Below are 27,846 nucleotides of genomic sequence, written 5' to 3'. Positions count from 1 at the left end.
AACTCCCGGCCCACCACAGTTTAATATTACTGTGAGTTACAGCAGAGCCGTAAACAGATGCTTTAACTCATGAAACCACAAGAAGGCATCGGCCAAGTCTTTCATAGGAATATTACTGAATGTTCCACAGTTCCCACTGGCAAACCAGGAAATGACATTTTAAATGGTTAGATTGAAAAAAATGTTTTTGAATGAAATGTATCAAATATATAAATCAAGGCTGAGCATATCTAACCCAGAGTCATATATACATGCCATATTTATTTTTTGGATATAGTATATCTAACCTACCCCCCGTTCACTACTCGCCTATTCTAACACATATAATTCTCACATCCCTCATCCAATAAAACAGACAGCAACAGTATAAAGAAATGTCTTTAAATATATTTTATAAGATACACTACTTATGCGTTGGCATTTTAAATAGAAAACATCTTATTACTTTTATCTTATTACCTTAAATCGTATTACTTTCTCATGACATTATTTAAAAAAATAAGTTTAACATATTATTCACTGAATATCTACAGCTCTATTTCCTGGTTAAAGACTTATCAGACCACAGAATGGTGAAACACTTGGAATGTCAAAGCATTGGCACATCAGTAGGGTTGCAAAATTCCAGATATCCTGGTTAGAAGATTCACAGAATTAGGAGAAAATAAGCAGGAAATCCAGAATCCAGCAATCGGGATTTCTGGAGATCCTGGACATTTTGGGAAAGTTTCAGGAATTTTGCAACCGTACACATTAGTTAATTCTCAACAACAATACAACAACAGTATCGTGATGCTACACGATCACAGTAAGATGTCTGGACCATCAGGTAAGAAGCACCATCTCTAGTCTACTGGGCTGACTGGTTGTGGTTCTTCCTCTCCTGCCAGGACTTCTTCCTCAGGTCCAGCTCAGTGTCTGTGAAGGCTGCTGGGCCCCAGTTAGTCATCCTCTGTGGTCCTTTATCACCTTCACAGACAGAAGGAGAAAGAAAACATCACAGATTGTATTAAAACAATAGATCAATAGAACAAAGTAATCAATAGCATTGTAATATGAGTATGGAGAGGAGAACAGAACAGAACATGAACATGCAGTGGTTGACATTCTACTATGGTGATGTTGGCCTCTCTCATTCTTACTTACCTGGCTGGATGAGACGGACCAGTCCCTCATGCTTGGCCACCTTGTCCTTCCAGCTCTTGGTCTTATTAGCTGCCTGCTCCAATTTCATTCTCACCTCCTGTAACACAAACGCACACACATAGTTTATCCATATATCTCAATGATGGCCAAGTCCCTTTAAGTAATAAATAAGTTATGCTGTTGTTCTTGAAGTAGAGACGGTTCTCAGTGAAATCACCACTAGATGGCAACAGAGTGCAAGAAGGGACCTCTATGATAGTTGTGTGTTGTGTCAACAGTTGACAGAGGAGTAATTCGAGAAGAAGGCACGTTTGGTGCCAGGGACGGACTGTCTGTTTCAGGCAGCCTTCCACTGACTCAACACTATCTTCAGCTGAATAAAGACAAGTAGTTGCTCACAGACATATAGGTCAAAAGGAAGTACTTCCTGCCAAATTTGTTTTAATCTTGTTTATGAAATGTCCCGGCAACACCTTACTTTAAGTGAAGTGTTAATAGGGGACATGGTCCCTACTAACAGCCATATTGAAACACAGACAGGGTGTTGTTCTCTGACCTCGTACTGCTCCAGCGCTCCGTGCCTCTCTCTCTCAAGTCTCTCCAGCTGCAACATGGCTGCCTGCAGGGCCATCTCCTTGGCCAGCCGCTCGCTCTCCAGCTCCTGCTTCTCAGCCTGGGTCTGGGAGATGGCTCTCTGCTGCTGCAGGTGGATTTGCTCCAGCTCCGCCCGCTTGGCTGACTCCTCCTCCAGAAGCCTGTGTACATGCAGAAACAGACACACCACATGAACCAATCACAGACAGACTCAAACAAGCCTGAGAATGTGAACATTAACATCTATACACAGTCTACTGATACACTGTTTTTGTGTGATAATGTACACTACATCTGTGTGTCTAGTTGTGTACCACATGGCACCATTTTCCCTATATAGTGTACTACCTTTAACCTGTGCACGATCACTGAGTGTACAAAACATTAGAAACACCTGCTCTTTCCAATGACAAAGACTGACCAGGTGAATCCAGGTGAAAGCTAGGATCCCTTTGTCATGACTAACCATGAGAATCCAAATAGGTCAGATCAGGTTTACAATGAATAACATCAATCAGACCCCATTTCACCCGTAGATGGGGGAGGAAATAACTAGTGGGGATTGACACTCACGTCCTGTTGTAAATCAAGGGAGAAGATCCAGGCTTGCGCTCTCCAAATTCACCAAAGGAATGTTCTTTGTCTCAACGGACCTTTTCCCACTGAAACTCTAACACGTTAAAAAGTGAATACTGGAACAATATTTCTAACGTAGAAAGTGTCATTTTGTTTGTTGTTTTGTGATGTCATTAAAAATGTTATGAAGGATATACTGTAACTTGGAAAGTATACATACCACATGGAAGAAGTTTCCATACTATGGGTTGTGCATGTAATATGGAAAATTGTGTTTTTTTGTTAAGAGAGGGATGTGATTTGAGAAGTTATAAGAGATCATTGTTTTCCAAAACATTGCACAGTGAGTAATCACCGCCCCAGAGTGAGGTCAGGGAGCGTGCCTGCCTGCCGGAACCTTATACCTTATACCTTTCGAGAAAAAGGTATAAATGATGGGTTAAGAAAAAAAACACATTGAACCAGAAAAAGTGTGAAGCAGCAACTACATGTTTAAAATGGTTTGAACTTTGAATCTAAACACGAGGTGGAGACGATAAACTCACCTCCAGGACAATCACTGGAACTGCTGTTTAGCTGTCCTAAGTAAAGTATCTTCGAAAGCAAATTTAAGTAGGACCATCCTGTTACTCTGCTCAAACCATCATATTACGTTACTCTCATCCCCCCACTGGGAAACCATTGATACAGCTGGCTAGCCTATCTTCAAAGAAGTATCTGTCATGTACCGTCATGTTGTGTCTTGTCTCTGTCCTTTCCCTTCACCCTGTCTCCCTCTGCTGGTCGTTGTTAGGTTACCTTTTCTCCTCCTCTTTCCCCCAGCTGTGCCTTGTCTCCTCCTAACCACCTCGTCACCCCTTTTCCCACCTGTTCCCTTTTTCCCTCTGATTAGGTCCCTATATCTCTCTCTGTTTCTGCTCCTGTCTTTGTCGGATTCTTGTTTGTTGTGTTTCATGCCTGAACCAGACTGTCGTCATGTTTGCTGTAACCTTGTCTTGTCCTGTCGGAATCTGCCGGTCCGTCTGAGCCTACCTATGTTTGGTAATTAAAGAAGCTCTGTTTAAGTTAATTCGCTTTTGGATCCTCAATCACGCACCGTAACAGAAGAATCCGACCAAGAATGGACCCAGCGACTTCGGATCCTCTCCACTCAGCCGTCGGGATCCAGGGAGCGATGCTAGGCAGACACGAGCAGGAAGTGTCTGCTGCTCGACATGCCGTTGAGACCCTGGCCACCCAAGTCTCCAACCTCACAGAACAGGTTCACCATCTCCGCCTCGATCCACCGGCCACTTCCAGGGCTTTCGAATCTCCGGAGCCCAGAATCAATAACCCGCCGTGTTACTCTGGGGAGCCCACTGAATGCCGCTCGTTCCTCACCCAGTGTGACATTGTGTTTTCTCTCCAGCCCAACACTTACTCCAGGAGCACTGCTCGTGTCGCCTACGTCATATCTCTCCTTATTGGACGGGCTCGTGAGTGGGGCACGGCAATCTGGGAGGCAAGGGCTGAGTGTACTAACCAGTATCAGGACTTTAAGGAGGAGATGATACGGGTTTTTGATCGATCTGTTTTTGGGGAGGAGGCTTCCAGGGCCCTGTCTTCCCTATGTCAAGGTAATCGATCCATAACAGACTACTCTATTGAGTTTCGCACTCTTGCTGCCTCCAGTGGCTGGAACGAGCCGGCTTTGCTCGCTCGTTTTCTGGAGGGTCTCCGCGCAGAGGTAAAGGATGAGATTCTCTCCCGGGAGGTTCCTTCCAGCGTGGATTCCTTGATTGAACTCGCTATTCGCATTGAGCGACGGGTTAATCTTCGTCACCGAGCTCGTGGAAAGGAGCTCGCGTTCTCCGTTGCCCCCCTCTCCGCATCACTACCATCTTCCTCTGCCGGCTCGGGTGCTGAGCCCATGCAGCTGGGAGGTATCCGCATCTCGACTAAGGAGAGGGAACGGAGAATCACCAACCGCCTCTGTCTCTATTGCGGTTCCGCTGGTCATTTTGTCACTTCATGTCCAGTAAAAGGCCAGAGCTCGTCAGTAAGCGGAGGGCTACTGGTGAGCGCTACTACTCCTGTCTCTCCTTCAAGATCCTGCACTACCTTGTCGGTCGGTTCGTCAGCTTCCTGCAGTGCCTTAATAGACTCTGGGGCGGAGGGCTGTTTTATGGACGAGACCTGGGCTCGGGAACATGACATTCCTCTCAGACAGTTAAAGGAGCCCACGGCCTTGTTCGCCCTGGATGGTAGTCCTCTCCCCAGGATTCAGCGTGAGACGCTACCTTTAACCCTCACTGTTTCTGGTAATCATAGTGAAACCATTTCTTTTTTAATTTTTCGTTCACCTTTTACACCTGTTGTTTTGGGCCATCCCTGGCTAGTTTGTCATAATCCTTCCATTAATTGGTCTAGTAATTCTATCCTCTCCTGGAACGTCTCTTGTCATGTGAAATGTTTAATGTCTGCTATCCCTCCTGTTTCCTCTGTCTCTTCTTCACAGGAGGAGCCTGGTGATTTGACAGGGGTGCCGGAGGAATATCACGATCTGCGCACGGTGTTCAGTCGGTCCAGGGCCACCTCTCTTCCTCCACACCGGTCGTATGATTGTAGTATTGATCTCCTTCCGGGAACCACCCCCCCCCCCCCGGGGTAGACTATACTCTCTGTCGGCTCCCGAACGTAAGGCTCTCGAAGATTATTTGTCTGTAGCTCTTGACGCCGGTACCATAGTCCCCTCCTCCTCTCCCGCCGGAGCGGGGTTTTTTTTTGTCAAGAAGAAGGACGGGTCTCTGCGCCCCTGCATAGATTATCGAGGGCTGAATGACATAACAGTGAAGAATCGTTATCCGCTTCCTCTTATGTCTTCAGCCTTCGAGATCCTGCAGGGAGCCAGGTTTTTCACTAAGTTGGACCTTCGTAACGCTTACCATCTCGTGCGCATCAGGGAGGGGGACGAGTGGAAGACGGCGTTTAACACTCCGTTAGGGCACTTTGAATACCGGGTTCTTCCTTTCGGCCTCGCTAACGCTCCAGCTGTCTTTCAGGCATTAGTCAATGATGTCCTGAGAGACATGCTGAACATCTTTGTTTTCGTTTACCTTGACGATATCCTGATTTTTTCACCGTCACTCCAGATTCATGTTCAGCACGTTCGACGTGTCCTCCAGCGCCTTTTAGAGAATTGTCTTTTTGTGAAGGCTGAGAAGTGCACTTTTCATGCCTCCTCCGTCACATTTCTCGGTTCTGTTATTTCCACTGAAGGCATTAAGATGGATCCCGCTAAGGTCCAAGCTGTCATTGATTGGCCCGTCCCTAAGTCACGCGTCGAGCTGCAGCGCTTTCTCGGCTTCGCGAACTTCTATCGTCGTTTCATCCGTAATTTCGGTCAGGTGGCAGCTCCTCTCACAGCCCTTACTTCTGTCAAGACGTGCTTTAAGTGGTCCGTTTCCGCCCAGGGAGCTTTTGATCTCCTCAAGAATCGTTTTACATCCGCTCCTATCCTTGTTACACCTGACGTCTCTAGACAGTTCGTTGTCAAGGTTGACGCGTCAGAGGTGGGCGTGGGAGCCATTCTTTCTCAGCGCTCCCTCTCTGACGACAAGGTCCACCCATGCGCGTATTTTTCTCATCGCCTGTCGCCGTCGGAACGTAACTATGATGTGGGTAACCGCGAACTGCTCGCCATCCGGTTAGCCCTAGGCGAATGGCGACAGTGGTTGGAGGGGGCGACCGTTCCTTTTGTCGTTTGGACTGACCATAGGAACCTTGAGTACATCCGTTCTGCCAAACGACTTAATGCGCGTCAGGCGCGTTGGGCGCTGTTTTTCGCTCGTTTCGAGTTCGTGATTTCTTATCGTCCGGGCTCTAAGAACACCAAGCCTGATGCTTTGTCTCGTCTCTTCAGTTCTTCAGTAGCCTCCACTGACCCCGAGGGGATTCTCCCTGAGGGGCGTGTTGTCGGGTTGACTGTCTGGGGAATTGAGAGGCAGGTAAAGCAAGCGCTCACTCACACTCCGTCGCCGCGCGCTTGTCCTAGGAACCTTCTTTTCGTTCCCGTTCCTACTCGTCTGGCCGTTCTTCAGTGGGCTCACTCTGCCAAGTTAGCCGGCCACCCTGGCGTTCGGGGTACGCTTGCTTCCATTCGCCAGCGTTTTTGGTGGCCCACCCGGGAGCATGACACGCGTCGTTTCGTGGCTGCTTGTTCGGTCTGCGCGCAGACTAAGTCCGGTAACTCTCCTCCTGCCGGCCGTCTCAGGCCGCTTCCTATTCCCTCTCGACCGTGGTCTCACATCGCCTTAGATTTTGTCACCGGACTGCCTTCGTCAGCGGGGAAGACTGTTATTCTTACGGTTGTCGATAGGTTCTCTAAGGCGGCTCATTTCATTCCCCTTGCTAAGCTTCCTTCTGCTAAAGAGACGGCACAAATCATCATCGAGAATGTTTTCAGAATTCATGGCCTTCCGTCAGACGTCGTTTCGGACAGAGGTCCGCAATTCACGTCTCAATTTTGGAGGGAGTTTTGCCGTTTGATTGGGGCTTCCGTCAGTCTCTCTTCCGGCTTTCACCCCCAGTCTAACGGTCAAGCAGAACGGGCCAATCAGACTATTGGTCGCATCTTACGCAGTCTTTCTTTTCGCAACCCTGCGTCTTGGTCAGAACAGCTCCCCTGGGCAGAATACGCCCACAACTCGCTTTCTTCGTCTGCGACCGGGCTATCTCCTTTTCAGAGTAGCCTCGGGTACCAGCCTCCGCTGTTCTCATCTCAGTTCGCCGAGTCCAGCGTCCCCTCCGCTCAGGCTTTTGTCCAACGTTGCGAGCGCACCTGGAAGAGGGTCAGGTCTGCACTTTGCCGTTATAGGACGCAGACTGTGAGGGCTGCTAATAAGCGTAGAACTAAGAGTCCTAGATATTGTCGCGGTCAGAGAGTTTGGCTCTCCACTCAGAACCTTCCCCTTAAGACGGCTTCTCGCAAGTTGACCCCGCGGTTCATTGGTCCGTTCCGTATTTCTCGGGTCATTAATCCTGTCGCGGTTCGACTTCTTCTTCCGCGATACCTTCGTCGCGTCCACCCGGTCTTCCATGTCTCCTGCATCAAGCCCGTCCTTCGCGCCCCCGCTCGTCTTCCCCCCCCCCCCCCCCATCCTTGTCGAGGGCGCACCCATCTACAGGGTCCGTAGAATTTTGGACATGCGTCCTCGGGGCCGTGGTCACCAGTACCTCGTAGATTGGGAGGGGTACGGTCCTGAGGAGAGGAGTTGGGTTCCCTCTCGGGACGTGCTGGACCGTGCGCTGATCGAGGATTTCCTCCGTTGCCGCCAGGTTTCCTCCTCGAGTGCGCCAGGAGGCGCTCGGTGAGTGGGGGGGTACTGTCATGTACTGTCATGTTGTGTCTTGTCTCTGTCCTTTCCCTTCACCCTGTCTCCCTCTGCTGGTCGTTGTTAGGTTACCTTTTCTCCCCCTCTTTCCCCCAGCTGTTCCTTGTCTCCTCCTAACTACCTCGTCACCCCTTTTCCCACCTGTTCCCTTTTTCCCTCTGATTAGGTCCCTATATCTCTCTCTGTTTCTGCTCCTGTCTTTGTCGGATTCTTGTTTGTTGTGTTTCATGCCTGAACCAGACTGTCGTCATGTTTGCTGTAACCTTGTCTTGTCCTGTCGGAATCTGCCGGTCCGTCTGAGCCTACCTATGTTTGGTAATTAAAGAAGCTCTGTTTAAGTTAATTCGCTTTTGGGTCCTCATTCACGCACCGTAACAGTATCTTCAAGAGTGAATGGAACGAAAATCAACTCCGTAGTTCTGTTCAGGTCTACACAACAAGTCCCCAGATACCGGACAACTACGAAGAAGGACAACAGTAGAAGAGTTGTTTGAATCCTTTTCAACAAAACAAGGCCGAACACCCTTTTCAAGGCTGCCCCGTTTACCGAGAGATCCCCGGCGAACCCAGGCAATTCACGTAAATACATTCATGATGTCTAGCTCAAAGCGGACGGCGGTTCGTGTGCAAAGTATATGGTTATTGTAGGTGAGAGTAGTTTCTGAATGTGGCAGTGTTAAGTGTCTCTGTCCTTCTCTCTCCATCTCTTCTTTAACAAGCATCCATGTTGTTGTCATTCCGCTGGGGATATTAACCGGTGCAGAGTGTGTGTGTTTATCCTGTGTTCTCATTTAATTAGCTAGTAAATAAATAATTAAACCAATTTGTGTAGTACTGAATCATAATTAAGGCTCGGGTTTTTGCAGATGCAAGGAGGTTACAACTGCTCAGAATGATGATATGATATTATGAGGATATGAGGTTATGATTAATAAGTTGACTGTTTATAGATACGATAGGTAAAGACCTTACAGAGTTTAATTCGGGAGATGGTAACGCTTTAAAGAACCACTCTCGTGGTGCCCCAGATCCTAATTAGTTAATTGCTACATGATTAATTTAATTGTGTAACAATTAAACAGTTAGTTAATTAGATAAATATGAGGGCAAAAGGGAAAGCAACTCAATATTAGAAAGGTGTTCCTAATGTCTTGTACACTCAGTGTAAGGCTACTGTCTATGAGTGTGTCAAGTGTGTGTTGCGTCTAACCTGGTCTGTAGTTTGCGCATGATCTCCTCATCCTGCCTGGCCTGTCTCTCATCCTCTAGTGCATCCTCCAAGCGGTGGTACATGTCCTCCAGCTCCTTGACACGCTGCAGGTACTGCTCCAACTCACTGGACTTCTGGGCCACCTGCTCCTCCATCTGCTGACGAACCTGACAGGGGGCAATGGACACACACAGGTTGATATGATAATCTGGACACAGATATGAATGCACACACGCACACACACACCACCACAGTACAAAGTAGCATGTGCTGTGCATATGACAATCAATTCTATTTAGTGTAGATTTTCCCAGATACAGTGCATTGCGAAGGTATTCGGCCCCCTTGAACTTTGCGACCTTTTGCCACATTTCAAGCTTCAAACATAAATATATAAAACTGTATTTTTTTGTGAAGAATCAACAACAAGTGGGACACAATCATGAAGTGGAACGACATTTATTGGATATTTCAAACTTTTTTAACAAATCAAAAACTGAAAAATTGGGCGTGCAAAATTATTCAGCCCCCTTAAGTTAATACTTTATAGCGCCACCTTTTGCTGCGATTACAGTTGTAAGTCGCTTGGGGTATGTCTCTATCAGTTTTGCACATCGAGAGACTGACATTTTTTCCCATTCCTCCTTGCAAAACAGCTCGAGCTCAGTGAGGTTGGATGGAGAGCATTTGTGAACAGCAGTTTTCAGTTCTTTCCACAGATTCTCGATTGGATTCAGGTCTGGACTTTGACTTGGCCATTCTAACACCTGGACATGTTTATTTTTGAACCATTCCATTGTAGATTTTGCTTTATGTTTTGGATCATTGTCTTGTTGGAAGTCAAATCTCTGTCCCAGTCTCAGGTCTTTTGCAGACTCTTCCAGAATGGTCCTGTATTTGGCTCCATCCGTCTTCCCATCAATTTTAACCATCTTCCCTGTCCCTGCTGAAGAAAAGCAGGCCCAAACCATGATGCTGCCACCACCATGTTTGACAGTGGGGATGGTGTGTTCAGGGTGATGAGCTGTGTTGCTTTTACGCCAAACATAACGTTTTGCATTGTTGCCAAAAAGTTCAATTTTGGTTTCATCTGACCAGAGCACCTTCTTCCACATGTTTGGTGTGTCTCCCAGGTGGCTTGTGGCAAACTTTAAACAACACGTTCTATGGATATCTTTAAGAAATGGCTTTCTTCTTGCCACTCTTCCATAAAGGCCAGATTTGTGCAATATACGACTGATTGTTGTCCTATGGACAGAGTCTCCCACCTCAGCTGTAGATCTCTGCAGTTCATCCAGAGTGATCATGGGCCTCTTGGCTGCATCTCTGATCAGTCTTCTCCTTGTATGAGCTGAAAGTTTAGAGGGACGGCCAGGTCTTGGTAGATTTGCAGTGGTCTGATACTCCTTCCATTTCAATATTATCGCTTGCACAGTGCTCCTTGGGATGTTTAAAGCTTGGGAAATCTTTTTGTATCCAAATCCGGCTTTAAACTTCTTCACAACAGTATCTCGGACCTGCCTGGCGTGTTCCTTGTTCTTCATGATGCTCTCTGCGCTTTTAACGGACCTCTGAGACTATCACAGTGCAGGTGCATTTATACGGAGACTTGATTACACACAGGTGGATTGTATTTATCATCATTAGTCATTTAGGTCAACATTGGATCATTCAGAGATCCTCACTGAACTTCTGGAGAGAGTTTGCTGCACTGAAAGTAAAGGGGCTGAATAATTTTGCACGCCCAATTTTTCAGTTTTTGATTTGTTAAAAAAGTTTGAAATATCCAATAAATGTCGTTCCACTTCATTATTGTGTCCCACTTGTTGTTGATTCTTCACAAAAAAATACAGTTTTATATCTTTATGTTTGAAGCCTGAAATGTGGCAAAAGGTCGCAAAGTTCAAGGGGGCCGAATACTTTCGCAATGCACTGTAACTCCATAAATAATACTCATACTGTGAGTAATAGTAATACTAATAGTAATAATACTTGGTTATACATCAAACGCAATGATTCAAAGTCATGAGAGAAGTCTTGCTGAGTAATACGTTGTTGCAGTGATTCTGAGTATTAACTTCCTGGAACAGAGCTAGAGTGTAGCTTTGTGGTTGGTTACCATTTTCTCTCTCTCCAGGTCTGTTCTGTAGCGGTCCTGCAGGTCAGTCTGGGTCTGTTTTCTCCTCTGCTCCTCCAGAGTCGCTGTGGCCGCTGCCTCCTCCAGTTTCTGTCAGAAGCCAAGGGAGAGGAAGCCTTAACACTTAACACTAGAAAAGCCTAATGTTAGTTGGCTACAAATACATCGAACTTGCCAGGCAGTTTATTAACTATCTGCTAAATCTAAATAACTACCTAACATTTATTGACTTGATTATTCAAATAATTCTTATCTAAGTGGTATAGTCGTTGTGCGTTAATTCTGGCTAAAGATTACTTCCGGTGCCGACAGAGATGGCCGCCTCGTTTCGCGTTCCTAGACCCACAACATTTTGTTGCTCCCAGCCTATAGACAGAGACTAAAACAGGAAGCTCCCGCGCTCAGGTCTGTTCAACGCTGGTCCGACCAATCTGATTCCACGCTTCAAGATTACTTTGATCACGTGGATTGGGATATGTTCCGCACTGCATCAAACACAACAACAACATTGACGAATACGCTGATTCGATGAGCGAGTTTATTAGCAAGTGTATCAGCGATGTCGTACCCACAGCAACTATTAAAACATTCCCAAACCAGAAATCGTGGATTGATGGCAGCATTCGCGCAAAACTGAAAGCGCGAACCACTGCTTTTACCCAGGGCAAGGTGACCGGAAATATGACCGAATACAAACAGTGTAGCTATTCCCTCCACAAGGCAATCAAACAAGCTAAGCGTCAGTATAGAGACAAAGTAGAGTCGCAACTCAATGGCTCAGACACAAGAGGTATGTGGCAGGGTCTACAGTCAATCACAGACTATAAAAGGAAAACCAGCCCCGTTGCGGACCATGATGTCTTGCTCCCAAATAGACTAAACAATTTCTTTGCCCGCTTTGAGGACAATACAGTGCCACTGACGCGGCCCGCCAGCAAAACCTGTTGACTCTCCTTCACTGCAGCCGACGTGAGTAAAACATTTAAACGTGTTAACCCTCGCAAGGCTGCAGGCCCAGACGGCATCGCCAGCCGCGTCCTCAGAGCATGCGCAGACCAGCTGGCTGGTGTGTTTACGGACATATTCAATCAATCCTTATCCCAGTCTGCTGTTCCCACATGCTTCAAGAGGGCCACCATTGTTCCTGTTTCCAAGAAAGCTAAGGTAACTGAGCTAAACGACTACCACTTAGCACTCACTTCCGTCATCATGAAGTGCTTTGAAAGACTAGTCAAGGACCACACTACCTCCACCCTACCTGACACCCTAGACCCACTCCAATTTGCTTACCGCCCCAATAGGTCCACAGACGACGCAATCGCAACCACACTGCACACTGCCCTAACCCATCTGGACAAGAAGAATATCTATGTGAGAATGCTGTTCATCAGCACAGCTCATAACACCATAGTACCCTCCAAACTCATCATCAAGCTCGAGACCCTGGGTCTCAACCCCGCCCTGTGCAACTGGGTCCTGGACTTCCTGACGGGCCGCCCTCCGGTGGTGAGGGTAGGTAACAACATCTCCACCCCGCTGATCCTCAACACTGGGGCCCCACAAGGGTGCGTTCTGAGCCCTCTCCTGTACTCCCTGTTCACCCACGACTGCGTGGCCATGCACACCTCCAACTCAATCATCAAGTTTGCAGACAACACTACAGTGGTAGGCTTGATTACCAACAACGACGAGACAGCCTACAGGGAGGTGGTGAGGGCCCTCGGAGTGTGGTGTCAGGAAAATAACCTCGTACTCAACGTCAACAAAACAAAGGAGATGATCGTGGACTTCAGGAAACAGCAGAGGGAGAACCAACCTATCCACATCGATGGGACAGTAGTGGAGGGGGTAGAAAGTTCCTCGGCATACACATCACGGACAAGCTGAATTGGTCCACCCACACATACAGCGTGGTGAAGAAGGCACAGCAGCGCCTCTTCAACCTCAGGAGGCTGAATAAATTCGGCTTGTCACCAAAAGCAACTTTTACAGATGCACAATCGAGAGCATACTGTCGGGCTGTATCACCGCCTGGTACGGCAACTGCTCTGCCCACAACCGTAAGGTTCTCCAGAGGGTAGTGAGGTCTGCACAACGCATCACCGGGGGCAAACTACCTGCCCTCTAGGACACCTACACCACTCGATGTCACAGGAAGGCCATAAAGATCATCAAGGACAACAACCACCCGAGCCACTGCCTGTTCACCCCGCTATCATCCAGAAGGGAGACTGAAAAACAGCTTCTATCTCAGGGCCATCAGACTGTTAAACAGCCACCACTAACATTGAGTGGCTGCTGCCAACATACTGACTCAACTCCAGCCACTTTAATAATGGAAAAATTGATGTAAAAATGTATCACTAGCCACTTTAAACAATGCCACTTCATATAATGTTTACATTCCCTACATTACTCATCTCATATATACTGTACCCTATACCATCTACTGCATCTTGCCTATGCTGTTCTGTACCATCACTCATTCATATATTTTTATGTACATATTCTTCATCCCTTTACGCGTGTGTGTATAAGGTAGTTGTTGTGAAATTGTTAGGTTAGATTACTCGTTGGTTATTACTGCATTGTCGGAACTAGAAGCACAAGCATTTTGCTATACTCGCATTAACATCTGCTAACCATGTGTATGTGACAAATAGAATTTGATTTCTACTCCGATTTCAGAACACTGAGTGTGCCAGAGTACAGAATAACTGATGAATTTACAAACGCTCAACACCCGTTGAATATGGTCCGTGTCAGTAAAAGTCGTAAGAAAATTGAAAAAACGTAATTAAATTGTTGCCAGCAGCACACTTACAGTCACCAATGCTATGGACAACATAAAAACAGCCTAACCAGCTCTACTAGGGTGAGTAAAATGGTCAGAGTGATGTTTACGAACACCCAAAATCCTAATATGTCTAGCTAGTCATTTGTTATGCTAACAAGCTAGCAAGAGGTTGCATAGCAACAGCATCAACTTCCGGTAGACAGGAGAAGCGCTAGTACTCAACTGAAACGATACTGAAACATTTGTTTACAATATACTAAAATTATATGTAGTATATATGTAGTATATACTCATTAAGTATGTATACAGTATGTTAGTATGGGTATTCAAACACAGATAGTGAGTCATGATTTAAAAAAACACATTAAAAAGACTGCATGGGGGCTTTAAGGAACATTATGAAACTAAGAAAATGCATTTCAAAAGAACAGAATGGCATATTTTGAGTTTAAATATATTACTGTGGCTTGAGTGTTGCACATGTAATTATTATATTATATTTTGAAATCGAGCTCAAGGGGTCATTTTTAAGAGTTGTTTAACAAGGATATATGATTTAGAAACTGCAGAATCTGCTCTTGAGAACTTGAGTAGAAAAGAATGATGCATAAGAAGAAAAGCTGGGCCTCCAGATGCTGGTGCAAAGGGGGAAGTGGGTAGTCTGAGACAGATCTAAATAACCAGCAGACCAGCACCGAAATACAGGCATCAGCTCTTTCACAGGTGTCCCTGAGCCAGCTACGTTTGCATAAGTGCTTTTCCCCCTCTTCTCAGATCTAATGAAAAACAAGGCAAAAGTAAACATGTCGTCCCCCACGAATGATACAGCAAACCCCTTGGGCCAATCAGTGTAATTGTATAAATTACGGATCTCTATGGCAAGATGAATCATTCACCTATTTTAGTCAAAATCGGGTCAGTGGTGTCTGAGATATTGCTTGGGTTAGCTAGACTCATATCCCTGAGCATGTGGGCCAAAATTCATCATTCTGAGTCAAACAGATTAACCCCCTAAGGTTGATGTCTGAGCCCCATGGAAATACAATTAGCATAATGCATTGGGATGAGTTTCAATCCACCGCATCCGCCTATGTTGCACTTCCGCATCTGAGGTGAAAGCTGACAAAGCTAGAGCGGTCAGACAATGAGACATCTCAAAAATCTGGCTTCTCACAAATTCATCTGTAGCATCCGAAAGTTTTGGCATATAAACTATTTTTCTGCTCTAGGACGCCCACAGGCCTCACAAGACTCTTCTGAAGGTCCCCCAGTACCAGTTGAACAAATTTAATGGATGTACTGTATATATGGAGACTGTTTAGTGCGTTAAATAGAGGTAAAGAAATATATATATATACGAATGTTTACTGATTTTTCTTATCTCTCTCAGATATAGGACAAACACTTCAGAACAAACGTCCTTTAGATTTTTTGGTGGGGACTATCCGTTGTTCCATTTAGTGAATCTGTTATTCAATGCATTTGTATGGGCTAATAGCAGTAAGGCCAAATAACAATTTTCATCCACATTTTTTGCATATATTTGCATATATAGGGTTGAATGGCGGGAAACCGGTTACCGAGATTTACATGGATTTACCGCCCAAAACCTCTACCTTTTCCAAAGATAAATAACTGCGAAAAAACATGAAATTATAATAAATTATTTACATGAACAGCATGGCGTGAAATTAAACTGTTAAATGATATGTGAAGTCTAAATCTGTCTTCTCTACAGCCTCTGCATGATGAATCATCAACGCTCAGGGTGAGGGCAGACAGCCCATCTCAGTATAGAACGCAGTTCACAATGCATGTAGACCTATTATTTCATCATGGTAACTTTTTTTTCTTGTGACAGGTAGGCCTATATTTGCTGCAGCATAGCCTATGCTACAGTAATATAAATACAGAATGCGCATCTAATTTACCCATATCCATCTGGCTTTCGAGGGTCACTTAATTTTTTTATTGTAAAGATTTATTTTAATTTTATTGCAGCTGCAGAGTGATAAAACAACATATCACTCGAAATTCGTTGCTGTAAATCAGTGCATGCGCGAGCACTCTCTCACAGTCTTTCTCTCTCCATCAACTCCATTCAAATTGCATCCAAAATAGATTATTCTGTTCTAGATTGATATATAGCCCTACATATAGATGTCCTAGCCTACCTCTTTCAGGTAATAAATTAATTTGTATTTTACCTTTATTTAACTAGGGAAGTCAGTTAAGGACAAATTCTTATTTTCAATGACGGCCTAGGAACAGTGGGTTCAGGGGCAGAACGACAGATTTGTACCTTGTAGAGCTCGGGAGTTTGAACTTGCAACCTTCCGGTTCCTAGTCCAACGCTCTAACCACTAGGCTACCCTGCAGTAGTAGCTTTATATTTAGCTAATTATCAATGGTTATGCATAATAAGATTCTAACATAACACTCCAGAGCTCTAGAAAAGCTAGACTAGAATAGCTTGCTGGACACACATTCTTTTTGCATTTCTTATACCAATAGACTATTCGAAGAGGGATGCAAGCCCTTGTTTGCTGAATGTTAAATACAGCAGCCAATAGAACCCAGTTAGGCAATAGCAGTTACTTATTCAGAGCCATAACCATTCGATCTTCATGAAGAGAAGTGAAAGCCGTGTGCATCTAATTCTAGTCCTATATTATTCAAGGATGACATTAGAATGATGACGATAAGGACTATGAAACTTACTTTATTTAACTATTGAAAGAGAGGAAGAAATGAAGCAACAATAGAGAGAGAAAGAGGAGGTAGGCTAATAACATTAGGGGCAATATTATGAAAAAGTAGGCCTATATACAGTGCCATGCGAAAGTATTCGGCCCCCTTGAACTTTGCGACCTTTTGCCACATTTCAGGCTTCAAACATAAAGATATAAAACTGTATTTTTTTGTGAAGAATCATCAACAAGTGGGACACAATCATGAAGTGGAACGACATTTATTGGATATTTCAAACTTTCTTAACAAATCAAAAACTGAAAAATTGGGCGTGCAAAATTATTCAGCCCCTTTACTTTCAGTGCAGCAAACTCTCTCCAGAAGTTCAGTGAGGATCTCTGAATGATCCAATGTTGACCTAAATGACTAATGATGATAAATACAATCCACCTGTGTGTAATCAAGTCTCCGTATAAATGCACCTGCACTGTGATAGTCTCAGAGGTCCGTCAAAAGCGCAGAGAGCATCATGAAGAACAAGGAACACACCAGGCAGGTCCGAGATACTGTTGTGAAGAAGTTCAAAGCCGGATTTGGATACAAAAAGATTTCCCAAGCTTTAAACATCCCAAGGAGCACTGTGCAAGCGATAATATTGAAATGGAAGGAGTATCAGACCACTGCAAATCTACCAAGACCTGGCCGTCCCTCTAAACTTTCAGCTCATACAAGGAGAAGACTGATCAGAGATGCAGCCAAGAGGCCCATGATCACTCTGGATGAACTGCAGAGATCTACAGCTGAGGTGGGAGACTCTGTCCATAGGACAACAATCAGTCGTATATTGCACAAATCTGGCCTTTATGGAAGAGTGGCAAGAAGAAAGCCATTTCTTAAAGATATCCATAGAAAGTGTTGTTTAAAGTTTGCCACAAGCCACCTGGGAGACACACCAAACATGTGGAAGAAGGTTCTCTGGTCAGATGAAACCAAAATTGAACTTTTTGGCAACAATGCAAAATGTTATGTTTGGCGTAAAAGCAACACAGCTGAACACACCATCCCCACTGTCAAACATGGTGGTGGCAGCATCATGGTTTGGGCCTGCTTTTCTTCAGCAGGGACAGGGAAGATGGTTAAAATTGATGGGAAGATGGATGGAGCCAAATACAGGACCATTCTGGAAGAAAACCTGATGGAGTCTGCAAAAGACCTGAGACTGGGACGGAGATTTGTCTTCCAACAAGACAATGATCCAAAACAAAGCAAAATCTACAATGGAATGGTTCAAAAATAAACATATCCAGGTGTTAGAATGGCCAAGTCAAAGTCCAGACCTGAATCCAATCGAGAATCTGTGGAAAGAACTGAAAACTGCTGTTCACAAATGCTCTCCATCCAACCTCACTGAGCTCGAGCTGTTTTGCAAGAAGGAATGGGAAAAAATGTCAGTCTCTCGATGTGCAAAACTGATAGAGACATACCCCAAGCGACTTACAGCTGTAATCGCAGCAAAAGGTGGCGCTACAAAGTATTAACTTAAGGGGGCTGAATAATTTTGCACGCCCAATTTTTCAGTTTTTGATTTGTTAAAAAAGTTTGAAATATCCAATAAATGTCGTTCCACTTCATGATTGTGTCCCACTTGTTGTTGATTCTTCACAAAAAAATACAGTTTTATATCTTTATGTTTGAAGCCTGAAATGTGGCAAAAGGTCGCAAAGTTCAAGGGGGCCGAATACTTTCGCAAGGCACTGTATATATAAGCCTACAAATTATACAAATAGGCCCTATTATATTTCAAAATTTAAATCAAATTCGCTGGCCTATATTGGTAACTTTGTGTGCTACACCAGAATTGTATGTTCTCTCCCTGCTTTATTATGGTTTGAACGATGTGCGTAAATCCAGTCCATAAAATACAGTATAATACAGTACAGTAATACAGTTCACACTCAAAAATATTAGCCTAGCAGAGCTAGTTTCATTTATTTACCCAAGAGAGCATTACAGTGCCTTCTGGAAAATATTCAGACCCCTTGACTTTTTTCACATTTTGTTAGGTTACAGCCTTATTCTAAAATGGATTAAATCATTTTTTTCCCCTCATTAATCTACACCCCATAATGACAACGAAAAACTGGTTTTTAGACATTTTTGCTCATTTATATACAAAAACCCCCTGAAATATCACATTTATATAAGTATTCAGACCCTTTACTCAGCACTTTGTTGAAGCACCTTTGGCAGAAATTACAGCTTCGGGTCTTATTGGGTTTGACGCTACAAGCTTGGCACACCTGTATTTGGGGAGTTTCTCCCATTCTTCTCTATAGATCCTCTAAAGCTCTGTCTGGCTGGATGGGGAGCATTGCTGCACAGCTATTTTCAGGTCTCTCCAGAGATGTTCAATCGGTTTGAAGTCCGGGCACTGGCTGCGCCACTCAAGGACATTCAGAGACTTGTCCTGAAGCCACTCCTGCGTTGTCTTGGCTGTGTGCTTCAGGTCATTGTCCTGTTGGAAGGTGAACCTTTACCCCAGACTGAGGTCCTGAGCGCTCTGGAGCAGGTTTTCATCAAGGATCTCTCTGTACTTTGCTCTGTTCATCTTTGCCTCGATCCAGACTAGTCTCCCAGTCACTGCCTCTGAAAAACATCCCCACAGCATGATGCCGCCATCTCCATGCTTCATCGTAGGGATAGTGCCAGGTTTCCTCCAGACGTGACACTTGGCATTCAGGCCAAAGAGTTCAATCTTGGTTTCAACAGACCAGAGAATATTGTTTCTCATGGTCTGAGAGTCTTTAGGTGCCTTTTACTGAGGAGTGGCTTCTGTCTGGCCACTCTACCATAAAGGCCTGATTGTTGGAGAGTTGCAGAAATTTCCACAGAGGAATTCTAGAGCTCTGTCAGTGTTACCATCAGGTTCTTGGTCATATGTTTGGCCGGGCGGCCAGCTCTAGGAATAGTCTTGGTGGTTCCAAACTTCTTCCATTTAAGAACGATGGCCACTGTGTTCTTGGGGACTTTCAATGCTGCAGAAATGTTTCGGTACCCTTCCCCAGATCTGTGCCTTGACACAATCCTGTGTCTGTATGTGTATGTAAACTTCTGACCCACTGGGAATGTGATGAAAGAAATAAAAGCTGAAACAAATCATTCTCTCTACTCTTATTCAGACATTTCACATTCTTAAAATAAAGTGGTGATCCTAACTGACCTAAAACAGGACATTTTTACTAGGATGACATGTCAGGAATTGTGAAAAACTGAGTTTAAATGTATTTGGCTAAGGTGCATGTACACTTCTGACTTCAACTGTACATATAAACATATGGATGAATGTTTATTGGTCAATAGAGGCCATGTTGTTTTAGGTACTAGTCTGGAAAATATTGCATTGAGAGACCTTTGTCCATAGACGCCACATATCAAGTTTCGTGCAGATCGGTCATATGTTACCAGAAGAGTAGTATTTTAAGTGTTTTTCACAAAATTCATAATGGCAGACAATCCTTGTGAGGAAAGGGACCTATGTAGCAATTTATAACTTTAGGTCAAACGGGGTGAGGGGCGTGACCTTCCAAAATTAGCATTTTCAATCTGTTGTTATAGAGCCACCATCTGGCCAATCAGTGTACTTTTGTAAATGCCGGATCTCTATAGCAAGACGCATCGTTCACTCAAGTTGTCAAAAATCTGGCCAATGCTGTCTGAGATTTCATCGTGGAGGACAATGATCTGTTTCTGAAATTCATTAACATTTCTAACATAATATGCTTGATTCACTGCATTTGGGAATTAAGGTAAGTTCTCTACAAGTGTTACACTAGTTAAACATGGGTCAAAATTAAGCATGAGACACGGTATGGTGTTCATTAATAAGGAACTGAAACTCCTCTGGGAATAACAGAAACCACAGCCCCGCATAACCCCAGGACCCCCTCCCCCAGTCAATACTATGAGAGCATCTGAGCCATGTCACAAATAACAAATAAACCTTCACTAAATACATTGTTCATCAAAACTTAACTGTAAACCTAAAATGTATATTGTATACATAAATATATATTGTATACATACATAAATATATAATAAAAGGGTATGGGAGAAATCAAGTGGGGGGGGATAAAGTAAGAAAGAAAGAGAGAGAGAAAGAGAAAAAGAAAGAGATGGAAAGAAAGAGAGAAAGAAAGAAAGAAAGAGAGAAAGAAAGAAAGAGAAAAAGAGAAAGAAGGAAAGAAGGAAAGAAAGAAGAAAAGAAAGAGAGATGGAAAGAAAGAGAGAAAGAAGGAAAGAAAGAGAGAAAGAAAGAAAGAAAGAGAAAGAGAGAGAGAGAAAGAAAGAGAAAGAAAGAAAGAAAGAGAGAGAGAAAGAGAAAGAAAGAGAAAGAGAGAAAGAAAGAGAGAAAGAGAGAGAGAAAGAGAAAGAAAGAGAGAAAGAGAGAGAGAGAAAGAGAAAGAAAGAGAAAGAAAGGATAGAAAGAGAGAGAAAAAAGAGAAAAGAAAGAGAGAAAAGAAAGAAAGAAAGAAAGAAAGAAAGAAAGGAGAGAAAGAAAGAAAGAAAGAAAGAAAGAAAGAAAGAGAGAGATAGAGAGAAAAAGAAAGAGATGGAAAGAAAGAGAGAGAGAAAGAAAGAAAGAAAGAAAGAAAGAAAGAAGAGAGAAAGAGAAAAAGAAAGAGAGAAAGAAGGAAAGAGAAAGAGAAAGAAAGAAAGAAGGAAAGAAATAGAGATGGAAAGAAAGAGAGAGAGAAAGAAAGAAAGAGAGGTTTTCCTTGACTCAAGAAAGGGAGGGTGGGTGTGCTCTGACCTTTCATTCTGTCCGTTATAACTGAATGCAGTAAAGAGTAGAGACAGAATTCTACCATGTAATCAGCCTATTGTCTTTAACAGTCACACCTCCTTCACACAGCCACTGGACTTTTCCATCAAGTGATTTCACCACAGACTTCAGAAACAGTGAAGCATTTTACAAATACTGTAACATGCTCATTATAATATATTTTGTACCTTCAGGAGTAGGCTACCTATAAAATGACATCATGGATCATGTTTACTGAGGTCAGCCGACAACTGGTAGTATAATTCCCAAACTACTATAATAACCCTACAATGTAACTACTACAATCACCCCTGATGGGCCATGAACGTGTCCAATTTAGTCTGGGTTATCTCAGCTGAGAGAGTGGAAGAATGTGCGACAGGTCTGTGTAAAATGCTTAGGAACAGGCCTGGATGAGGACAGAACCTGTAGCTTTGACCATAGAATACAATCAAGTTAAGATCATTCTTAGTGTTAATTCTTAAGGGGCTACAGCACCAAGGCAGAAAAGTTAACTGTCATTTACAGCAGACAAACAGAGGACAATAAAAGTGTGATTAGTAACAGGGAGAGGTGTGAGGATTCCTTGTCCTGAGAGGGCAGGTCAGTTTCTGTGGAGGTCTATAGTTCTGAATGAAAGGGGGTTTAACACACTGAATAACATTTTAATGACAAGTGGTGTGAAGCTACATAGCAATTATGTGAGAGAGCAAGCAAGAGAGAGACTGCGAGAGACAGAAAGCGAGAGAGAGGCAAAGGGTCTGCTATATAAATGGTTGGAAAGTGGTGTTTGGGGAAAAACACACATTGTAAAATCCATGCACACAAACAACAAGTGTGCGGTTAAAATTGGCAAAAAACGCGCAGACTTCTTTTCACAGGGCCATGGAATGAGACAGGGATGCATCTTGAGGCCCACATTCTTCAACATATACTGTATATCAACAAATTGTCGGGGCACTAGAACATTCTGAAGCACCCAAGCTCACCTACTAGAATTTGAGTCAAATGTCTACTGTTTGCTGATGATCTGGTTCTTCTGTCCCCAACCAAAGAGGGACTACAGCAGCACATTAATCTTCTGCACAGATTCTATCAGACCAGGGCCCTGACAGTGAATCTCATTAAGACAAAAAATAATGGTGTTCCAAAAATTATCCAGTTGCGCGGATCACAAATCCAAATTCCATTTAGACACCATTGCCCTAGAGCACAGAAAAAACTATACCTACCTCAGGCTAAACAGGTAACTAACTACCTCAGCACCACAGGTAACTTCCACAAAGCTGTGAATGATCTGAGAGCCAAGGCAAGAAGGGCCTTTACTCCATTAAAAGGAACATAAAATTAAATATCCCAATTAGGATCTGGCAAAAAATTATTGAATCAGTTATAGAACCCATTGTCCTTTATAGTTGTGAGGTCTTGGGTCCGCTTACCAACTAATAATTCACAAAATGGGACAAACACCAAACGTACAAATTCAAACACTAACTAATGCATGCAGAGCAGAATTAGGACAATACCTGCTAATTATCAAGATCCAGAATAGAGTCTTTAAATTCTAGGACCACCTAAAAGGAAGCGATTACAAAACCTTTCATAACAAAGCCATCATCTACAGGCTGAACCAGGATGGGAGCTGTGGTTAAGCGATGTTTGAGGTCCTGGAACGCCCAGTCAGCAGCTGGAGACCACGTAAATGGAGCCTTGGGGTGCGGTGAGTGCTGACAGGGGGGAAGCTAGGGTGCTGTAACCCCGGATAAAGCAGCGATAGAAGTTGGCTAACCCCAGGAAAGGTTGCAGCTGCACCCTGAACGTAGACTGAGGCCAATCCATCACTGAACTCACCTTGGACACTCCCAGCAGAGATGATGTAACCCAGAAAGGGGATGGTGAAACGAGGGAACTCGCACTTCTCTACCTTCACAAACAGCTGATTCTCCAGAAGGCGTTGAAGGACCTGCTGGACATGGAGCACGTGTTCTTAAGGGGAGTGGGAGAAGACGAGGATGTCATCAATGTAGACGAAGACGAACCAGTTCAACATGTCATGGAGGACATCATTCTCCAGAGCCTGGAACACAGCAGGGGCATTGGTGAGGCCAAAGGGCATGTCCAGATACTCGTAGTGGCCACTGGCTGTGTTGATGGCGGTATTCCAATCGTCCCCCTCTCGTATCCACACCACATTTACTTTCCGTAAATTCAGCTTGGAAAACACAGTGGCCCCCTGTAATGGCTCGATGGCAGAGGAGATGGATGGTAGCGGGTAACGGTTCTTAGCTGTAATGTCATTGAGTCCCCAGTAGTCAATGCACGGTCTTGTCCTTTTTCTCCATGAAGAAGAATGGAAGAGCAGAAGCGTCGTGGCCTGGGCCTTCCTGAACACCTCCTGGAGGTACTGGTACTCCGTGGGAATAGCGGAGAGATCCGGGGCACCTTCCGAGCCCCCAGAAAGACGTCCCAGGGCAGGTTGTGCTGACTTCAGGCAATGGGTGTGGCAGAACGGGCTTCAGCCCATGATGGCACCAGTAGACCAGTTTAAGAGGGGATTGTGTCATTGGAGCCAAGAGAATCCCAATACCACGGGAATCAGAGGGGACTTGATGAGCAGAAACTGAATTGCCTCGCTGTGGTTCACCAATATCCGTAGGTTGATGGAAGTGGTGTTGTGGGTGACTCGGACTCTAGAGCACCCGTCCAGCGCTCTAACATCCATGTGAATGGAGAGGGGCTGAGGGGGGGGGGGTGTTCAGCTCAGACGCCAGGGTAGCATTCAAAAAACTATTGTCGGCCCCAGAGTCAATGAGAACCTGTGAGATTTGGACTGGTCTCCCCACAGCAGAATGGCATGAAAAGGGGTTGCGAGCAGGGGAAGCAGGAACGTTCTCCATATGGCCCACCAGAGTACTTGTTCCTACCGGTAAGCCTGGTTTCTGCAGTAGCCAAGATGAGATCCCTCCCAGACATCAGTGTGATGAGGTATGCTATCTTGAAGCGATCCAAGGGGATGGAGGAAGGCTGAAGCTCGAAGACAAGGGCACACTGAGCTAGGAACGCCTGACAGGTGCTCGGCTCTCCATTGAAGCGTTCCGGAGGAGATAAGCGGGGCTCCCGAGAAGGTGGAGTGACCGATGAGTCGCTGCGGAGCTGTAGGGTTACCACCGTGGTAAGCGGCCTCCCAGACAACTCGTGGAATTCGTACTATCAGGTATCAAGGTAAGACCCAGATGCAGACCGTGTCAAAGTAACAATGTTTATTATAGCAACAGGGGCAAAGGTACAGGACAGCAGGCATGCTCAGGGTCAGGTCAGGCAGAGGTCGGTAATCCAGAGGTGGAGCAAAGGTACAGAATGGCAGGCAGGGTCAGGGTCAGGCAGAGTGGTCAGGTGGGTGGGTACATGGTCAGGACAGGCAAGGGTCAAAAACCAGGAGGACGAGAAAAGAGACTGAGGAAAAGCAGGAGCTGACACAAAAACGCTGGTTGGCTTGACAAACAAGATGAACTGGCAACAGACAAACAGAGAACACAAGTATAAATACACAGGGGATAATGGGGAAGATGGGAGATACCTGGAGGGGGGTGGAGTAAATCACAAAGACAGGTGAAACAGATCAGGGTGTGACATATAAAAAAGTAGTAAATGACCTAGAGACAGAAACCTGGCGCAATGTACATTTTGCTGTCTGTTGCTTGATAGCACAATGTACCTTTGTATAATTCTACACATCTGTTGTTTGTCATGAACATTCAGGGGGATGTACTTTGCTATAAAGAGCTACAACCCAAATCTGTTTGTTGGGCTCCCAGCGATCACTTAAAATCATACCCAAACCAGACACTCATGCACAAATTGATTTTGTTCCCCCCACACCAAACGCGATCATGACACGCAGGTTGAAATATCAAAACAAACTCTGAACCAATTATATTAATTTGGGGACAGGCCGAAAAGCATTAAACAATTATGGAAATTTAGCTAGCTAGCTTGCAGTTGCTAGCTAATTTGTCCTATTTAGCTAGCTTGCCGTTGCTAGCTAATTTGTCCTGGGATATAAACGTTGAGTTGTTATTTTACCTGAAATGCACAAGATCCTCTACTCCGACAATTAATCCACTCATAAAATGGTCAACCGAATCGTTTCTAGTCATCTCTCCTCCTTCCAGGCTTTTTCTTCTTTGGACTTTATATGGCGATTGGCATCTAACTTTCATAATAAGGTGAATTATCACAACCGACCGAGCGACTTCAGTTCATCTTTCAATCACCCACATGGGTATAATCAATGAGGAGATGGCACATGGGTATATGCTTCTAAAAGCCAATGAGCGGGACTTGCATTGCGTTCGGAGTCACAAATAGAAGCAAATTCTATTTTAGCGCTTGGCAAAGCAGACGCTCGTTGGCGCGCGCGAGCAGTGTGGGTGCAATGATTGAATAAAATGTATGTGTACATTTATTTTGCAATGCGGTTTAGGTAGCGTGTAACTTAAGGGTGGTCATTGAACAACTCCATTATTGCGATAATTAATAATCAAGTTTATTTGTTTTTAAGAAATCTAAAAGTCTCTCTCCTTTGAATCAGAAATGACACGCCTCATTGGTCTCTCGGTCGCGGCCGGCTGAGACACAAACCGGGCTCGAACACGGATCTGTAGTGACGCCTCTAGCACTGCATGCTTCAAACCACTGCGCCACTTGGGAGGCCCATTGGTCTTCATTTAAGGTTAGGCATTTCAAATGATCACTGTTCCAGATATGAGATGCGAATCACTTCGCACTATTCTGTTCTATTTTATTCTGTTATATTACATCATGTTTTTTTACTATAAAATAGGTGTTGAGTGTAAAAAGGGTTCAGGAAATAAGAGCACCTTGTCTGCTAAATTAACAAAACAAGGATATGCCATTGCACAGCCATACCTTTTTGAAGATTGTCTTCGACGATATAATATAAATGGCACTTGTTTTTTTATTGACTGAATATATGAGGCAATTTAGCAATTAGGATTCGTTATCTGTAACATTCTGATAAATTAGGCATTGTTGCTCACTGTTGGCATATACTGTGGATAAATACGCACATATTTTTCCAGTGCCACCCTTGTTCTATAAATAGCTTATTTTGTTTTGAGTACTCCAAAAAGAATCAGGAGTACTCGAACAGTCAAAGGTCAAATTCCCATCCCTAGTCCCCTCAGCAAGCTGGTCCTAGGGTTCTGTTCACAAACACCAACAGACCCCACAGAGCCCCAGGACAGAAACACAACCGGAGAAAACAAAAATATGATGACTTGACACACTGAAAAGAACTAAACAAAAAACAAAGAAAACTTGAATGCTATTTGGCCCTAAACAGACAGTACACAGTGGCAGAATACCTGACCACTGTGACTGAACCAAAATGAAGGAAAGCTTTGACTTCTGACTCAGTGAGCATAGCCTTGCTATTGAGAGGCCACCGTAGGCAGACCTGGCTCTCGAGAGAAGACAGGCTATGTGCACATTGGCCACAAAATAGATGGAAAGTGAGCTGCACTTTCTAACCTCTAGCCAAATGTATGACCATATTAGAGACACATATTTCCCTCAGATTACACAGACCCACAAAGAATTCAAAAACAAATGAAATTTTGATCAACTCCCATATATATTAGGTGAAATACCACTGTGTGCCATCACATCAGCATTATTTGTGTCCTGTTGCCACAAGAAAATTACAAACAGGGAAGCACAAAAACCACTGTAAATACAACCCGTATTTATGTTTAAACAATGTAAACATATGTTTCCCATGCCAATAAATCCCTTTGAATTGACAGAGAGAGGAGGGAGAGAGAGAGAGAGAGAGAGAGAGAGAGAGAGAGAGAGAGAGAGAGAGGAGGAAGAGAGAGAGAGAGAGAGAGAGACAGAGAGACAGACAGTACCTTCCTCATGGACTCCAGTTGTCTATGCTTGTTTTCATTGGCTATCTGCAGCAGCCTCATCCTCTCCTCCAGCTCCCCCTGCTCGGCCTGCTGTTTCTGCCTGAGCTCCCTGCGCCGCAGCCTGGCCTCAAGGTGCGGAGAGGGTAGGCCCAACCTCAGCAGCTGGATGCATGTTTGGATGGCTGGGAGGGGAAGTGAGGAGAGGAGGGTCAGATAAAGAAAGGCTGGCTGCTTTATCTACTGCAGCGCCGCCACACCCTGATAAACACACAGCTGGAACAGAGCGATGTGAGAACAAGTTACTCTGAGATTTAAAAATAAACCCTAATGTGGTGAGATAACAGATTCTGTAAACAGCAAAGCTTTTAAGATGGTGGGAGGGATTGGTCACTTTACCTTGAATCCATTCTTGTTTCCTCTTCTTATCCGATGCACTGATCTCAAAGCTTTTGTCGCTGCACTTCACTATAAAGAGGCATTTCTTCCCCTCCTTGTCTGGTAGAGACTGCAGAGAGAACAAGACGTCACACACTCACTGCACACTTCCTTGTGTCGATCCCATTAACCC

General features: G+C 44.4%; 1 protein-coding gene across 1 annotated transcript in view; it reads right to left on the bottom strand.

Annotated features, from left to right (window-relative positions):
- Positions 1–377: 377 nt before the first annotated feature.
- LOC110526568 (switch-associated protein 70) overlaps positions 378–27,846 on the bottom strand; it is a 35,310-nt gene continuing 7,841 nt past the window's right edge. Inside the window, exons 6-12 of the mRNA XM_021607646.2 lie at positions 27,675–27,783; positions 27,279–27,460; positions 11,018–11,125; positions 8,899–9,065; positions 1,703–1,901; positions 1,147–1,243; positions 378–969 (exon numbers count right to left, since the gene is read on the bottom strand). Coding sequence (XP_021463321.1) covers positions 851–969; positions 1,147–1,243; positions 1,703–1,901; positions 8,899–9,065; positions 11,018–11,125; positions 27,279–27,460; positions 27,675–27,783 — 981 coding nt within the window. The 3' untranslated portion in view covers positions 378–850. The remainder of the gene's footprint in view (positions 970–1,146; positions 1,244–1,702; positions 1,902–8,898; positions 9,066–11,017; positions 11,126–27,278; positions 27,461–27,674; positions 27,784–27,846) is intronic.

Source organism: Oncorhynchus mykiss, chromosome 6, assembly GCF_013265735.2.
Source record: "Oncorhynchus mykiss isolate Arlee chromosome 6, USDA_OmykA_1.1, whole genome shotgun sequence".
In the NCBI taxonomy this organism is placed as follows: Eukaryota; Metazoa; Chordata; class Actinopteri; order Salmoniformes; family Salmonidae; genus Oncorhynchus; species Oncorhynchus mykiss.
The sequence above is the reverse complement of the archived record's forward strand: the minus strand, read 5'-3'. Positions and strand labels throughout refer to the sequence as shown.